Source organism: Dipodomys merriami, unplaced genomic scaffold (assembly GCF_024711535.1).
Source record: "Dipodomys merriami isolate MVZ:Mamm:240054 unplaced genomic scaffold, mDipMer1.0.p SCAF_16, whole genome shotgun sequence".
Lineage (NCBI taxonomy): Eukaryota > Metazoa > Chordata > Mammalia > Rodentia > Heteromyidae > Dipodomys > Dipodomys merriami.
This window is the reverse complement of record NW_027202937.1, coordinates 30377869-30396105: the sequence shown is the minus strand read 5'-3', so window position 1 is coordinate 30396105 and position 18237 is coordinate 30377869. Positions and strand designations below refer to the sequence as shown.

Genomic DNA, 18237 nt, shown 5'->3' with positions numbered 1-18237 from the left:
TCTGAGGTTATATTTCTAAGTCAATGCATGAGAAAAGCACTTACATTTAAGAAGAAAATAAGCCAAGAATATATGCGAAGGGCATTGAACATTTATTTATATCATATCTGTCTACCAGATGCTGCCAAACATCCAGAAAGTATAAGGGTAATTTGTGAATTTTGAGTATTTTTATTCTTTTATGATAATAGCCTAACTGACAATTACACTAACAGCCATCTCAGCCAAATGGTTTTCGATGTTTGTTGTGGAGATACAATCTCCTTGTAAGGCTGGTGAGGTCTGGAAGTACCATTATGGAAAGTCTTAAAGGGTGATATTATGATGTTTTCCTTTAATAGAAGTTTATGGACAGGTCCTGTAAGATATTACAGAAAACCAAAAAGCTGCAGCAATGTTCACAATTTATATAAAATAGGTTAATGGATCAAAACTTACATAAAACAGATAAATGGATAAAAAATGGAAAGCCGGGGAATCAATGTGATGACATGCATGTCTTTTAAATATTAATATACATATATATGAAGTTTGTTTTAAAAATTAATCTAATTTTCAAATTATATTCACTAAATCAGTTGAGAAAACTGATGGGGAAAAGTACATTTCCTATACAACAAAATAAATAAATGAATTCAAAGTTTGAATTAAAAAATAAAAGCATAGGAAACCTATAGCAACCTATATTATTTTCTCTCTAGATAAGAGAAGTATCCACAATGCTTTATAACTTGTGGTCTAAAGATAATCTTCTAAAGATTTTGTTAGGATTATTCCTCTATATATTTTATGTTTCCTAATGTTGTATTTCAGTTGTATTGCTTTTTATTTCTAATTGGCCATGGCCAGTGTAAGAAAATAGGTTAAATTTTTGATAGATATTTTATCTTGTGAATCTTGTGAATTTTGATTTTTATTATTTCTAGAAGCACATGCTTTAGATTTGCAGGAATGTTTATGTGGAATAAAAGATGTGTAATCTGCCTTTTCAATCTGGATATCTTTTCCTTTCCTGATTGCACTTGACAATAGTAGTGTTGAGCAGCTACCTCCCCACCCCAACCACCCTGTGAACACTATAGTCTTAGGTTATAGCTACTTGCATATACACATGATGCACAACTTCTGGCAAATTATCTATCTCACATTGTTAAAAGTTAAGCCTGGGATATACACCATCTGAGATAAGCCTGACCCTGACTGACAGAAGTGGAGGCTTCACAATGTAGTGACTCTACTCAGTGAATCTGAAGACAGAGATTTTAATCTTGAAAACCAAACACTAAAGGAACAGCTGAGGACACAGGGAAAAGGAAGTGGGATGGTATCCCAAGAAGGAAGGCCTTCAAGATAGCTAAGAGAAATTTGTAGGAGATAAGTGGAATAATCACATCTTTACGACGACTTAAATAAGAGTCACACTACCATGGGTGGCTGTAGGTAAGACTTAGGTTATGATGAAGAATGGGAGAAAACAGAATGTGCACTGAGTTGAAGGTCCATGGAAAACATGTGGAGGAAGGAACCCCTTCTCCCACCTACTGTGTGACCTACTAGAATTGTGACAGGGAGATGTGGAGGGATAGCAGGTCAGTTTGGAAGGCCTCTCCTTCCTTTCACGCAGGAGGCAGGGTGGTGCTTTGTGATGTACAAGCCCCTCCTAGGCCAGAGCTGCACTGGTTGGGGGGGATGGCTGATGAGGAAACAATGGGAAAGGGTGTGGCTACACAGATTCTGGAGATACCTAGGGTAGTCAGGAGGCCCTGGGGTAGACCACTGGCAGTCATCAAGTGGCAAAGATGGTGAGAAAGTTACCAACATCCAACAGGGATACTGAAAATCCATCCTTAAGCAACCAGCAAAGAAGGAAGAAGAAGGCTACTTCTCATCCCACATCCAAAGTCAAGTTGGTCAAGAGAACAGTGAAAATCAGCAGACGCCATCAAGGAATGTCAAAGAATAAAGCCTCCTCCAAAGCACAGATGATTTTAAACAAAACTAAGACAAGGAGAGCACCAGTACAATTTGGCCATTACCATAAACTGAATGCAAAATTCCGTCAAGAGGAACCCAAAGAGGATGAGAGTAATGAGGAAGATTCCACCACCTCCAACGAATTCTTGTACAGCTGGTGATGTGGGGCCCCAGAGGTCCGAGATCTCAAAGCTGCCTGAGAAATCTCCAGCAACCAGGCTGCCAGCAAGTAATCAACTGTGCAGACAGTGAGTTTTCCACTCACTATCTGGTGAACAATTGTGATGAAAATAAAATTGACCTCTAATGAAGAAAAAGGACCCAATAGTATTTATTGCACATCATAGGAACAGATCAAATATTCCAGTATTTGTAAATTAATAATAGTGTGTGTGTGTGTGTGTGTGTGTGTGTGTGTGTGTGTGTGTGTGTGTGTGTGTGTGTGTGTCTGCTGGTACCAGGGCTCAATTCAGGGTCTTGGGTTCTTACTTGGCTTTTTCATGAAGGCTGGTATGCTACCACTTAATCCACAACTCCATTTCCAGCTTGTTGCTGGTGAATTGGAGATAAAAGTCTCACAGACTTTTGTGCCCATTTGGTTTTATTTGCTTTTTTTTTTTTTTGTCTATTGTGGGGCTTGAACTCAGCCTGGGTGCTGTCCCTACACTATTCAGCCCAAGGAGAGTGCTCTCTACTTCTTGAGCCACAGGCCACTTCCGGTTTTCTAGTGGTTTATTGGAGATCAGAGTCTCACAGACTTTTCTGCCCAGGCTGGCTTTGAACCATGATCTTAGCCTCCTGAATAGCTGGGATTATAGACATTAGCCACCGGTGCCCAGCTCCCATTTGGTTTTAAACTCAGATCCTCAGATATCAGCTTCCTGAGTAGAATCACAGGTGTTAGCCACAGTGCCCAGAAAGTTAATATTTAAAAGATGCATTAGTTATCTTTGTTGAGTGCTAGGAATCAACTTATTAACTTAAATACTGAGAAATAAGGAAAGAGCATATGCATATTTTACTTGAAGGTGATGAACAAGTTGGTATTAATAAGTGTAGGTGAATTAAAACATCACTATTTGCAATTTCTAAGGAATTAATGAGTCTAGGCTGAAATCAAGTCAGAGAAACTTCATAATGGACAGACTAATGAAACCTAATTCTATTGTAAATGTAAACATATCTAAACTTAATCCACTAAATGCCCCGAGAAACACTTTGCTTTCCTTCAGAAGGCCCCAAAACATGAAGATGAATCTAATCTAGTCTCTAGATCTTACAACTTAACAGATAATACCACAAGTGTTAGAGGAACATATTCATGAATGGGAGGGCATATAGAACATATTCTGTACACCTCTGGATAGGGAAAATACATAACACTAGCCTAAAACATTACTTTCTTATTTATTTATTTATATTGTCAAGGTGATGTACAGAGGGGTTACAGTTACATAAGAGGTAACAAGTACATTTCTTGTCAAACTTGTTACCCCTTCCCTTATTTTTCTCCTATTTTTCCTCCTCCCACCCCTCCCAAAGCTGTATAGATAATTTCCAACATATTGTCTTGTAAATATCACTGTTGCATTGGTTCCCTACTTGTCCTTTGTCTTACTATTCTGTCTGATAAATAACAGGAAGTGATCAGAGATTCTAGATGGCAGGAGAAAGGAGCCAGAAGCCAGTGTACAGGAATTCACATGAGTAGAAAATTCAATTAAGGAAACAAAGGCAGCAAGGTTAAGGATGTGCCAACTTCTAGAGACAATCCAGTTTCACCACAAGTTTAGTAAAAAAAAAAAGTCTTATAATTGATGTCAAGAATATTATAAAGATATATTCTATCCAAATGAGTCTATAAGGTTAATGTAAAACCAATCCAAATTTTTGTTTAGAATTCTGCATGTTAATTCAGAAGTTTATGTAGAAGACATAAAGTAAAAAAACCACAGCTTGGAAGTAAAATGGTAAATGAGAAGAAACACACTGGGGAGACTTGCCCGTTGGTAAGCTGAACTTTTGGTTCCTCTATCTATGGCCTGTGCCATGCTAACATCCCTATAAAGGCTTTGGTAAGATGGGGATAGCAGAGGTGACCCAAGCATGGGCCTGTAAAGCATGTGGTCTTACAACTCTGCTGTTACCATGGGAAAAACATTTTGACAGCCAACTGGTTGAAGGATGATGAACCAAGAGGTGAAACTTCTGAGCTAAAGCAGAACTGGTCAGTGAAGTCCCATCCAGATTAGTCTAACCCTAGGTTCTGAGAACAAACAGGTATCTTTGTATGCCTCATAAATAGCAGCTTCTTCTTCTCCTTCTCCTTCTTCTCCTTCTCCTTCTCCTTCTCCTTCTCCTTCCCCTTCTCCTTCTCCTTCTCCTTCTCCTTCTCCTTCTCCTCCTCCTCCTCCTCCTCCTCCTCCTCCTCCTCCTCCTCCTCCTCCTCCTCCTCCTCCTCCTCCTCCTCCTCCTCCTCCTCCTTCTTCTTCTTCTTCTTCTTCTTCTCCTTCTCCTTCTCCTTCTCCTTCTCCTTCTTCTTTTTCTTCTTTTTTAAATGAAGCATTACTGTGATTATAGCTGACTGAAGTAAAGCTATAATTTAATCTGATATCTGCATGACACAGCAATATGCAGGATGAGCAAACTGTATATTCAAGCCTAATATGCATTCAAGATGGCATTTGAAATCATTGGATATGATAGGTCTGATCAATGCATGGCATTCTGGCAACTGGCTATCCATGTGGGAAAGAAATTTGAGTAAGATCTCTTTCCCCCATATAGAAAATTTAGTGATCTAAGAGCTGCGTGTGTGTTTCCTTTGGTCAACTCTTAATGTGTTTCAGATAAGAGCAGATAAAGAAACAATATTCAATGAGCATATGAAAAGATGCTCAATATCACTAATAATTATAGGGATGCAAATTAAAATAGCCATAAAATAACCATGATTTTTCATCATAGAGGCTAATACTAAGACAAATGCTAACAAGATCGTGATTTGAATGCAACCCAGACTCCTGCCCATGAGGCTCATCTCCAACTAACTGCTTGAGCTGTGGCTCAAGTGGTAGAGTGCTAGCCCTGAGCAAAAAGACTCAGGGACAGCGGAGTGCTAGCCTTTAGCTTATAAAAGCTCAAGGAATGAGTGCCAGGCCCTGAGTTCAGGTCCCACTATTGGCAAAAAAAATTTTAAAAAGTGTATGTACCAATACACAAAACTGTCCAAGACACATTGCCTAGGATGGTAGTAAGTAAAATACATAACACAATCTCATTTGTGGTCAAAGAGTATACACACACATACACACACACATACATACACACACACTACGTATGCACTACACAAAATTGGTTTCCTCAAGTTTAGGAAGCAGAGAAAGTGGAATTTCACTTTTTTTTTATCATGGACATGTGCACATAGTTATATGTTTTAGAAAGCATAGTGTATTCATTAGAAGAACAAAATATCAAATAGATAAGAATACATCCAAATCTTCCCAATTGGTTTCTCAACTTGTAGGTGCTTGAGTTCTTTTGAACTTTTATTATTTTTTGTTTCTATAATAAGACTTCCATAATCAGAAAATACTTTAAAAATATGGCTGATATAAGCCAATAAAATGGTAAAGCTATCTAATAAGAGACTAACAAGCCCAACTTTCACAAATAAATTTTTCTTGAAAATTGTTCTCCTTTTTAGTTACCAATGTCCTCATTAACTATCATCTATCCATACAACTTTCCATCTCATTCCTTCCTGTGCAGTCTGAGTGAAGCCTTGTTCCTATGTCCTATAGATATTGGGATTACATTCATTCTACAACATAGAAATGGTCATTTTTGGTTGCAGATTTTTTTCATGAACAATCTATGTGGTTAATATTCATTATATGCCAGGAACTTTCAAAATGTACAAAAGTTAACTCATCATAACTCATAGCATCTTTATGACAAAGGCATTCTATTATTCCCATTTTTAATTTAATTTTATGTGCCAGTACTTGGGCTTGAACTCAGGGCTTTGTGCTCTCACTTGACTTTCTTGCTCATAACTGGCACTCTACCACTTGAACCATGTCTCCAGTCTGGTATTTTCCTAGTAAACTTGAGATAAGAGTTTGATTCTTCTTCTTCAATGGACTTTGAACCTCCAGACTGAGATCTCAGCCTCCTGAGTAGCTAGGATTACGGGCACACGCCAATGATGCTCAGCTTATTATCCCCATTTCATGATAAAGGGACTGAGTCTGACCCAAATAAATTTCCAAGTCCATCCCACTGCTGAGACAGGAAGCCAGGATGTGAATATCATTTTGCTCTCCTGTAGGCTGTGACTGTTCCAACCAGAGGTGGAGCCCGTGGGAACTTGATGGTCTGTGTCCCTATCAACCAGAACCATGGTAAAACCAAGAGCATGGTATAAAGTCAGTCCCTATTTGTTGTAATAATGAGTTGTCTGTGTCGGGAGCTCAGAGAATAGAAGAAAAGTTCAAGAAAGTGAAGCATTTACTTTGGGGCCCTGGTTTATTATTGATGGGAAGTTATAAATTTGAACACTATGACTAGGAGGAGTGGCTCCACCCAGGCCATCCTTTTCCTTCCAGCTGCTGAATTAAATCTCACTTCCAACCAGGCCACATCGCTGTGAATCCCCAGCAAGGGAAGAAAGTCAAATGGGAAGCCTCAATTTTAATTTTAAATTTATGGTTTTTAAAGGCGATTGAGGGTGGAAAGTAAATGTTTTATTTCTTCTGTTTTCATTCCAGTCTGTCACTTTAAAAATAGATGTCCAATGCTACGCTTTACAGACATATATACACACACACAGACAGACACAGACACAGACAGACACAAACACACACACACACACACACACACACACACACACACACACACACACACTTCCCTATGAAATTTAAAAGAAAAATCCCTACGATAGGAAAGCTAATAAAAATAGAATTTAAAAAATTGCATTTTTTCTTCTGGGATTTTTGCTCTTTTTTTGTTTGTTTGTTTTATAATTTCTGGTAGGTTTCACAGGAGGAGTGAGTTCTAGTTTCAAGGAAAAGCTGGTTCTACTTAGTAAAGGTTGGTACTAACAGGAAAAACTAACTCGCTTTTTGTTTTTCTTTCTTTTGTTATTTTGGGTCCAGTCGTGGGGCCTGAACTCTTGGCCTGGGCGCTGTCCCTCAGCTCTTCAGCTCAAGGCTAGCGCTCTACCACTTGAGTCACAATAACTTGTGGAGGAGATGGGGAAAAACAAGTCGTTTAAGGATTCAGGTGGACCTGTCGCAACAATGAGAAGTACAAATTGTCATGTCAAAAATGAGCTTTACAATGTCGGTGGTGGGAGGAAGGATTGGATGGGGGGGAGGGGGGAGGCTGGGAAGGGAGGTGAAGGGTAAACAAAGGAGGAGGCTGCAATGCTTGGTAAGAAATGTATGCATTATCCTGCCCATGTAATTGTAACCCCTCTGTACAGTATGTTCACAAAAAAAAAAAAAAAAAAAACTAACTCGCTGTGATAGAGGTCTAACAATTTGATGTGGTAGATGGTAAAGGTGTGTGTGTGTGTGTGTGTGTGTGTGTGTGTGTGTGTGTGTGTGTGTGTCCATTTCTGTGATTGTGTGTGTACCTGCCTGTACATGGGTGTGGGAACTTCACTTCTCAGTTATGTGAGAACAGAGAACAAGTCAGGAGAGCTCACAGGATGAGTATGGTATCCTCATGGGCCTTCAGACAACATTAGAATTGCCAAAAAATAACCTTTGGCAAACCCCCATCACTACAATAAAACTCAAGAGGAAACAGATTACACACAGCTTCGTGGGCAGATGTGGCAGAGTATCTCCTTTGTGTCCCTGAGAGACCCTGGCGCACAACAGACCTTCAAAAGGCCTTGTAAATACCACCCCTTCCAGGGTGACTAACAATTTACACAAGGCAAGTAGCAACGATTTGAAGATCTTATTTTACTGTTTCTCTGTTGGAAAGAGTGAGGTTGTTTAAAAAAAAAAAAGGAAAATCATGGGCTGCAAAATGTTAGGACTCACTTAAAGGCTGATTTCAGGCACTCTCAGAAATGACCACTGGCCTCCTTACCCAGAGAAAGTTCGGATTTATAACAAACATGTAAAGATGAATGTTGAGCTCATTGATTTCAGCATCGGAATAGGCTCTTTGGGAGAAGGGAGGCCATTCATCACTACCTGGACAGAAAAATTCCTGTTACTGGTTTACATGCTATTTTAGAGTTAAAACAAGTACGATTTCCAGTGCTATTAGGCTCAAGCTTTGTAAAGCAATGGCTCAGAAATCAAAGAAAACTATGGTGCGGGGAGGCTACCTGGAGGGACTGTTTTCATCACGGGTTGCTCTTGTTATCCATCCTTTAGGAGGAATAATGGCAAAATGTGTCACCTTCTTAGTGAAGGGAGGGATTTAGAGCGACAGGATTAGGTGTCACTTCCCTGGCCTCCCCTTTACATGAAGGCTGAACATCACTAATGAAAGAGGCGAGATTTATGCTGGCTGTCCACAATCACTCTTGGAGGGCGTGGCTTTCTCTGCAGAGCACATGTGGCTCCAGACTGGGGTCATCATGATGTGTTTATCCATTGCAAAGTAAATCAGAGGAAATGGCAGGCTGTGCGTGCCATAGGCATATGAAAAAAATCTTCCAGCCAGGTGATGGTGACTCACATCTGTAATCCTAGCTACTCAGGAAGCTGAAACCTGAGAACAGAGGTTCAAGGCCAGCCTGGTCAGGACTATCTATGAGACTCTTATCTCCAATTTAGCACCAAAAAACCAGAAAGGAAGCATAGCTCAAGTGGTAGAGCAATAGCCTTGAGCTAAAAATGCTCAAAGGCAGCACCAGGCCCTGAGTTCAAGCCCAGGACACTCGTGGTTGTATCTGCTTCCTTGCCCTGCCCATACTTCACAGGACACTACAGCACATACCAGCCTAGGAAATATATTCCTTGCATGCTAATTTGCCAGTTTTGCTGGTTAAGGACTTTTCAGTTTGACTCCCTTCAGAAGATAGAATATTATTCATGAAGCAGTTCTACAAAGAAAATGTCAGAGCTGCTTTGCTTAGCATATATTCTCTGAGGGAACCTGCACCCTGGCAGGCATGCTTTAGTTTCCTTTCCTTCTGTTTGTTTGCTCTTATCGCTTTATGTCTGCTAATTTCTTTCTTTTGAAGGGCAGGGCTTTCCAACATTGACAGATCATCAGAGAAGCTTCTCAGTTGGCCCTGTTCATCTTGTCTGTCTTGCTCCACAGGCCACATGTCAGTGACTTTTATTTTAAAAAAATATCCTGCTGTAGTTGATACTTAAAGTTTTACCCCAGTATCTTTCCTAATTTTCTGTATGACCTTGAGAAATGTATGTAACATTGTGAAAGAAACCTATTTCCTTTTTGTTTATAGGAGCTTAATAGCCCTCTCCCAGAGTATTCTCGGAGTAGTTGGTTATCAGTTAATTTCTGCAAACACTCACAGAGCTCCAACTCTCTGCCAGGTACCCATGCCAGGATGAATTAGATAAGGATATTCTTTTCCAAAACACACAAATAGGAAAACATGATGATGAACACTCTTGGAAGAATATTAAAAAATTCCACATGAAAAGAATTGTAAGCTACATATATTGGCAGATGAATGTGTTTCTGAATTACACCTCTAAGATCTTGCTCCTTCCAGAAACATAAACAGTTTTGGATCTTGATCCTGTGGTCTTCTATATGCCACTGAGAGAATGTTAACCGTAAGATCTTTGGGGTTCCTCTGATTGTAGTTCTATACTGCATAATACTTGGTATAATAAGGACAAAGGGGGCTGTAAGTGACTCACGGTGGGAAGAGTGATACAGTAATCTCTTTTCCATAGGAGATACATTCTCCATTCCTACTGAGTGCCTAAACCTCAGAGAGTTTAGAATCCTACACATCCTGTGCTTTTGTGTTTCCAGTGTTTTATTCTGCAGCATTGCTATGAAATGTTGGGATTAGCCTGTCCTTTCATGTTTTATACCTTTTGCTTCCTTTACATCATGACTCTTGCACTTTGGAACCATTAGTAAGGGTTACTTGAACAAGTACTGTGGTCTGTGACAGTCGGTCTGATTACTGAGACACTTCTCAATAACCTATAATGGGTAGCATATACAGTATGGATACCCTGGACCAAGGGAAGATTCGCATCCAGGATGCATGGGGCTGGATGGTGTGACACTGATTTCTTGGAATAGCATGCAACTTAAGATGTATGGAAATTCCTTTCTGGAGAATTCCATTTCACATTTTTGAAACAGTTACGTCTTAGGTAACTGAAATCTCAGTATACAAAATTGTAGAGCAGGGGACAGGATTAGATAAACCATTTTATGAAACAGAAAGCTAAAGAAGTTTTATTTGAAATTTCATGAAAATTCAAGTAAGCGAGATGAATTAATCAATCAATTCAATTTGATTGCTGTTTTTCATAAGCACTGTTCTGGGAGGGGAGGGGACAGAAAAACAAGCCACTGACTGGACTTTTTCTGATCCCCAGCTAGGTGAGAAGCCCTTGTTTTATGCTCTTGTTGTCCCTGATCTATTTTAGTACTTTTTACAATTATAATTAAATTTTATGAGCAGCTCATTTGTAAAAATCCTTATTAGCAGCCCTGTGAGGGCCAAATAAATGTGTCTATCTTTTTCATTGCCATATCCCAGTGATGGATTCAGCATTGACTCAATATTTATGACTAAATAAGTAATGGTGTTGTACTTTGCACGGGTAATTTGTGTTGCCATGACCATGGTGAAAAACAGACCACGAATATGTGTGGATGGATGATGAATGGCTCTGTCCTAAGGGTGTAAATTCAAGACTGGATTCATGGGCATCTCTAACATGGGAATGTTGACCATTGCAACTTGGAGGATACCAGTCAGTGTGGATTTGCTCCTACTGAAGTGTCTACATGAACATGGGTATTACAAGGTAAATAGCCTATGGGTGAATTTAATAATCCAGCATATATTGGCCACATGTCTTTATTAAGGCCATCTAAGATACTGAAAATGTAATGGTTTCTTACATTCAAGGAAAATGCAAAAAGGATTATGTTTAAAATAAAATGCAAAAAGTACACTGAATAAGCAAAGTTAAGAACACTAAGCCGGGCCATTACAGGCTCATGCCTGTAATCCTAGCTACTCAGGAGGCTGAGATCTGAGGATCGTGATTAAAAGCCAGCTCGGGCAAGGAAAGTCCGTGAGGCTCTTATGTCCAATAAACCACTAGAAAACTGGAAGTGGTGCTATGGCTCATGTAGTAGAGCGCTTGCCTTGAACTGAAAAGCACAGGGAAAACGCCCAGGCCCAGAGTTCAAGCCCCATGACCGACAAAAAAAAAGAAAAGAAAAGAAAAGAAAGAAAGAAAGAAAGAAAGAAAGAAAGAAAGAAAGAAAGAAAGAAAGAAAGAAAGAAAGAAAGAAAGAACACTAAATGCTAACTTAGTATTAGAGGCTAATAGAAACCTACACACCTATCACTCACAAACATACTACCCCAAATTAACGCTTTTCAAGATAGAAAGTCTTAGAATTACATTGATCACTTCTCTGTTATAATAGGGTATAAAGTACCTAAAAAGACATTTACTTGGGATTATAAAATCAATTCACAAAACAGGAGCAAGTATATGCCAGGTACTTGGCAAGATCATGGGATATAAAGTTGGCTGATGGAAGATGTCAGCGATGAGGAATACAGAAGAGTCACAAGTGCTTGGGAAGAGCGAGACCCCACCCAAACATTACAGCTTACCAGTGTCAGTGTACCAGGCAAAGCCATCAGAAATCTAAATATCTCAGAACTCCAATATCTATGTCACACTATGAATGAGTTCAGTTTGGTAAAAACTCAATAAATAATACATTTAATAATTTAGAGTTCCTTAGTGGTGAGATGAATAGGATAGATGTTATAATACATGTCCAACTCATTCCTGTTGCTTTTGTGGGTGCAATTCCATCTCTATACCCCTGGAGAAGGGGTTCCTCACAGCATGAAGCAGTTAGCACAATTCTCCCTGCAAGGACCCTGGGTGGAGGACATACTGGAGATGCAATTGATTTTCATTAGTGATTTAGCAATTAAGAAGGATGAATTGCCTGTGAATGCAAAGCAGGCTGAAGAGCCCCCAGAAACAGAGCTGAAAACTCCTCATCAATAATACATTCTGTGGTGGAACTTTCCATCCAGTGTCCATTGCTCCCTTGGCCTGTACATGTGGTAAGCAGTGTTCCCAGGATCTTGATCCACCTAGCTCTTTTTTGATAACTCTGGACACTGTTCCCCTTTTCTGTGTGACCTTTACCACCTGATCAATGGTCCCACCTCTCTTTGGACCTACTTTCCAGTTGCTCAACAAATCCCTTGTTATATATTAGCATCTACAAACACAGCACTGTGATGATGATCAGGCTGCAGTATATCTAGTTGTGTTGATCTCCTTTTAGGATTATGCCTCAGTTGCTAGGTGAGAAAATCCACACAATAAGAGAAATAATTCTCCCATTTCATACACCTTCCACAGAAGCTCAGTGTGCATTAAGATAAGAAGATTAAAAGCTATTTTTTTTAAGCAGGAACTAGACTTTTTTCTGGGAGGAATAGTCTTCAAACAGGTACAGTCTCTCAATGTAGGGTTGTTGGAAGACACCAAACAACAAAATTTATAAAGCTTGCAGTATACTTGTATATGAGAAAAGAGACTTTTCTACTGAAAAAGAGTGAAGAAACAGAAAGAAACAGAGAGAAGAAAATCTGGGATTAGAATCACAGAAGAGCTAGTGAAGTTTTAAGGAGGAGAATAAATTATAGTCCTGTGTGTGTGTGTGTGTGTGTGTGTGTGTGTGTGTGTGTGTGTGTGTGTGTGTGTGTGTGTGCTGGTCCTGTCATTTAAACTCAGGTGCTGAGTGCTGTCCCTGAACTTTTTTGCTCAAGACTAGCACTCTACCACTTGAGCTATAGCTCTACTTCTGGCTTTTTGTGGTTAATTGGAGATGAGTCTTACAGACTTTCCTGCCCAAACTAGCTTTGAACTATGATCCTCAGATCACAACTTCCTGAGTACTTAGGATTACAGGCATGAGCTACTGGTGTCCAGTTCTATGTTTTGTTACTATTGTTTTGAGCTTACTATGTATGTCAATCTTTCTCTGAATTTTTTTCCACTTCATAACCTAAGCCTATCCTAGGAATGATTAGAAATGCTAATCCTCAGGTTTGACCCAGACCCACCAAGTCAAAGGTGCTGCAAAGAAGTCTTAAGTAATCCTGCACATTCACTAAGCTTGAGTACCACCAAGGAAACCCTTTAGGTCTCACTCCCACACTGGACTGCTGCTGAGGCCTAGACATGTGCAGATGGTTTGTGTGACTTATTGCTGCTGACAATGCTTCAATTGAAGAAGGTCAATTTTCTCATTTGTGGTGTCACAAGGTAAATAGTGGAGGAAAGAAGATTCCTAGAGGCAGAGATGCCATGAGGAGCAATTTTGCAGAAATGTTAAGATTTCCAAAGGCCAAGGAATTAAGGGACTAGTAGCTATTTTCCCTCTATTCAAGAGAGCAGGAGACTTCCTGTCATGTTTCTAAACTGAACTCCCCTCCCCACCACCACCTCAGCTGCCCAAGCCAGACAACCTGGAGTTATTCTTAATCCCTCCCCCATCTTCATCTCTCTTCTTTAATCTCTGTGCGACTTCTTTTCTAAATCCAAAATACACGTCCCATCCATCCTCTTCTTCCCAACTCCATCGCTACCACCATCATGCAGTGTCATTGTTCTTGTCTTGGACCACAGCTCACAACTCGGTCTCTGGTTTTAGCCTCACCTTCTTTTTTCTATGTAGAAATAGCAAAGGGAAGTCATTCCATTGTACCACAGCATCTAAGGCATTTAATGTACCACAGCATCTAATTATTGGATTGCCTTCTTCTACTCTGGTAGTTTTCGTGTAAAACAAATATGTCACACTCTTCATTGCAGGAAAAGTGATCACATCCACTGACATGCTTAGAGATCTGTTCTCTAGGAAATTATGAATCCAGAAAAAAAGCTATGGATAAAATAAAGTAGGGGAAAAATCATACTCTTCCATACTCTGCAGTGCTGGAGAAATATATGATGTCTGCTACTTCCTTTTTGTAATGCAAGAGAAGTCAACAAGAAACTCCTGAATGTTTCCAACTTTTTTAAGTATAAATTTTTAAAATAAAATTTTCTTAGACCACATCCTACATGTTCTTCTATGTCACTCTTCTTTGCTAGGTCTTCTACTAGACTAGGCTACCTTATTTCCTTCTATATCTATATTTCCTCCTTAGCCAAGGTAACTCTCAATTTCACATCCCCAATTCTGACAAGATCCATATTCTTTATTGCAACTTCTCCTTGTTATGTATACTCATCTCTAATTCAATATTTTTGAAATATTAGTTTGTCTCTGTAAAAAGCATCTGTAACCCTGTACCCCACCAACCAGTCACAAAATGTCTAATGCTGAATTGATGAGTTTCATGGAACAGGAGTCCACATCTGCTCACATCAATTTGAACATTGGCTCATAGGCAGATAAGCCTGCTGCAAGACAAGTTTAAGAAGCCTAACAAAATAAGTACAAGGAAATGGGTATTTGTAAGAGGAGAGAGTGGGACCAATAGGGAGAAGAGGAAAAGAATGAAGAGGAAAAGAATGAAGAGGAAAAGGGCAGAGAATGCAGGGCAGAATTAATTGTATGTACCACAGAATTGAGAAATGTAAGGGAAAGGGTGGATCAAAAGTAGCTGAAGATGTTGAAGTGGTGGCACAGATCAAGAAGTATTTTACACATTAAACTGCTTTGTTAAATGGCAAAAAAATCCATATATAACCTAAAATTAAAATAAGTAAGGGGAGGGGTTGGTTGGAGGCGTGGGTGAGAATGTTAAAAGGGCTGGCATGGATAAAGATGCACTGTATTCATAAACTGCTTCGGTGAATAGCAACTCCTTTGTACAACCAATGATAATAAACATGTTAAAAATTTAAAAAGGATATCCATTATGTTTACAAAGCAGTAACACAGAGGTTGAACTTCCACCCTGAACTCAACTGTGCGACTTAGTAGTCTTTAATTCATTCCTGGAATAAGTACATAGCAGCATTAAGTTCTCATATCCAGGTTTTATACCCACATGTACAAGTCGAAAGCATGGTCTGTAGAAAAGGGGTGCATTCTGTTAGAATAGCACTGCACCCCACCCTCCCCCCAAGAGCTGCATTGCAATTGTGTGAATTAAAGTGGGCAAATGAAATGCTTGTCCCTTACCTTCACACCAGGGATTGAAGAGAATGTACGTATCTGTCTCTTGGTTGCGGGGGGTACGGAGGATGCCGTAGGGCGTCCAGACAGCAACATACATGCGGAATTTCCCCACAATGCACTCGGGGGAAGACTGGATGGACAGCCGGACAGACCTGTCCTCGTTCATGATAACCTTGGCTCCCCATTTGCCACTTTGGAACTCTGAGACTATAGGCACGGGGATGTAGGTGCCTTTGTTCTCCTGGGGATAGCGACCTGGGAGAAGAAAGAGAAATGGTGAGATTTCACTGACTCTTTGTGTTCACATTCTTCGTTTGTGGGTGAAGGAGGGAGCTAGTGCATTTGCCTGAGATCCTACAACATAGGTTTACATTTCATCTCTGTTACTAACAAGCATGATAGCAGTTGATTTTCCTAACTTCTTTGATGCTCAGATTTGTCATGGGTACAAATAAAACAGATAAATAAGTCTTCAGGTGATTTCACCTGTTTTCTGTTACGGACAACACAGCACCTCCAGCTAGAAGGTTTGTAAAGAAGTTATCTGGACTCATAGCTCTGGTTCAAGGTTGAGGAACCACATGGGACAATGACCTCTCTTCTGGCAACGTCCTCATGAATTGAAGGTGTGTGTGTGTGTGTGTGTGTGTGTGTGTGTGTGTGTGTGTGTGTGTGTGTGTGTGTGTGTGTGTGTGTGTGTGTGTGTGTGTGTGTGTCACAGAAGCATGTGTGTCCTGGTCTCCTTTTCTCTTCTTGCAAAGCTACCAGGGGATGAGGAGGAAGGATCCCTCACCAATGCATTTATCTAATCCTAATTGCTCCTTGAAGACCTCACCCCTTAACATGATAGTCACATCAAATTTGCATTCTCTTTTCTTGTCTATGAGTATATGTGGTGATAACAGAATTTGAACTCAGGACTTCAGACTCTAGCTTAGCTTTCTCACTCAAGGCTAAAGCTCTATCACTTGAGCCATATTTCTACTTCTGGCTTTTTGTTAGTTAGTTGGTGATAGTCTCCTGAACTTTCCTGCCCAGGCTGGCTTCAAACTGAGAGCCTCAGATCTCAACCTGAATAGCTAGGATTTACAGGAATGAGTCACTAACATCCAGCTAATTTCTGCCCTCTTAACAGTCCACAACAGAGATTAAGTTTTATCATGAGCTTAAGAAGGGGCCAATCATTGCAGTTGTTTAGACAGTAAATTCAAGCAAGATGTAGGAACACCAACTTGCAGGCCAAAACAAAGCTTATAGGATACTTTAGAGCTTATCATTTCTTAAATTCCTACTCTTTAAAGATGTTACATTCATTTTTAATCATGTAGAAGCACCGTGAGCATACCATACTGCTTTTAGGGCAAATGCCTTTTTCTTTATTCTGAACAGACTTTCTTTATTATGGTATTAACTACGATTACTATATGGCTGACCTTTTAGGTTTAGTACATGCAGCCATTTTTATATTTAACCTAAACATGTGTTTGTGGCCAATCCCTTTAATGATTTAAATTGTTGTCACAAGCCGTGTTTAGTTCAGGTTCCCTGGGCAAATAACCTGGAAAATATTGTCTCTGCTGCTTCTTAGCCTTTTGACCTCCAGCAAAAAAACTTGACCTTTACAAATCCTTTCTTCATTTTTTTTATCTTCATAAGTAAGTAAGGATAATAAGGCCACTGAGTTCACAACAAGTCAAAATAATATATGTAAGGTGCTTTGTGCATAAGTTCTCATGCATAACAAATACTCGAAAAAGAGCTGTTATTTTACAGAAGATTAAGCATGTCATTTTACCATATTTCCAACTCATTCTATTATGCATAAGCTATTTCAAGCCAAATCTTATTTTTTCTTAATTACTGCCATTTGGGGGCCAAATTCTTATTAACATGGTCATAATCACAAAATTTTATCTAGCCTTCTGAGCTATGGAGTCAACTTCACAGCACTCTAATTCCTTAGCTTATAGTTTCATTTACAATTTAGTTTTTAGGAAACAATAAAAGTTTTAGCTACTACAACTAGAACAAATCTTTCATTAAAGACTTTTAAAAAAATATAACAAATTAAGTCCTCTTCAAGAAAGACAGCAAATCAGATAGGTTTGGAGTAAGCAGAAGAAAGCTTCAAGAGCAATGTTTATCCATTTTAGTCATTTTTTTATGTAAAGTGTATAGAATATTTTCCAAATAATAGTGCATTTTAAGTTCTCTTTAAAACATCCTTTGGTAGGCATTTTGTCAGAGACAGAGCTTTTGAAGGATGTGGTTGTTAAAGTTTCTACTGTGTAACTCCGTATGGATGCTTAATTTTAATGAGAAGACTGGTTTACACAATGCAAACCAGAGAGAAAGATTAGAATCCCAGTGCTTGCTGTCTGTTAAGGGTATCAGTTAATCACAGTTGAGAATGAGTATTATATAGGCTTACCATAAATCTAATAAAGACTGAAGCATTGTTTTCTACCAAGAAGCCACGATTAGAGGCTTTGAGAGTTTGTCTAAATACTGCTTTGGGGAATCCAGGGGCCTAGAGTCCCATAAGTCCTTACATAAATCTACCCTCCGGAGCAGCTTTATATCAACAACACCTCTCTCTGCCCTTTCCCTATGCAGCCTTCCTTTTTATACAGGTTCACACTCAAGCTCCAGGTTGCCCTTTTCCCTGGAGGTCTTGCTGCTCTCTGGAGCCTCCATCTCTATTGGAATATAGACAACAAAGGCAATTTTGTCAGATAAATGGGACCTATAATTCAATTGCTACCATGCACTCAGCAGCTGATACCACAAAAATATTGATTTGGTACAAAAAAAGGACACAAGTTTAGTAAAAGTGAAGAGAGAAAAATCTGTATTGTATTTAATAGACTTCAACTTAAAAAGTAA

General features: G+C 39.4%; 1 protein-coding gene across 1 annotated transcript in view; it reads right to left on the bottom strand.

The window, feature by feature from the left end:
- Nucleotides 1-18237, bottom strand: part of F13a1 (coagulation factor XIII A chain) — a 172512-nt gene that overhangs the window by 104685 nt on the left and 49590 nt on the right. The window contains exon 4 of the mRNA XM_070024633.1: nt 15355-15606. Within this exon, the coding sequence (XP_069880734.1) occupies nt 15355-15606 (252 nt within the window). The remainder of the gene's footprint in view (nt 1-15354; nt 15607-18237) is intronic.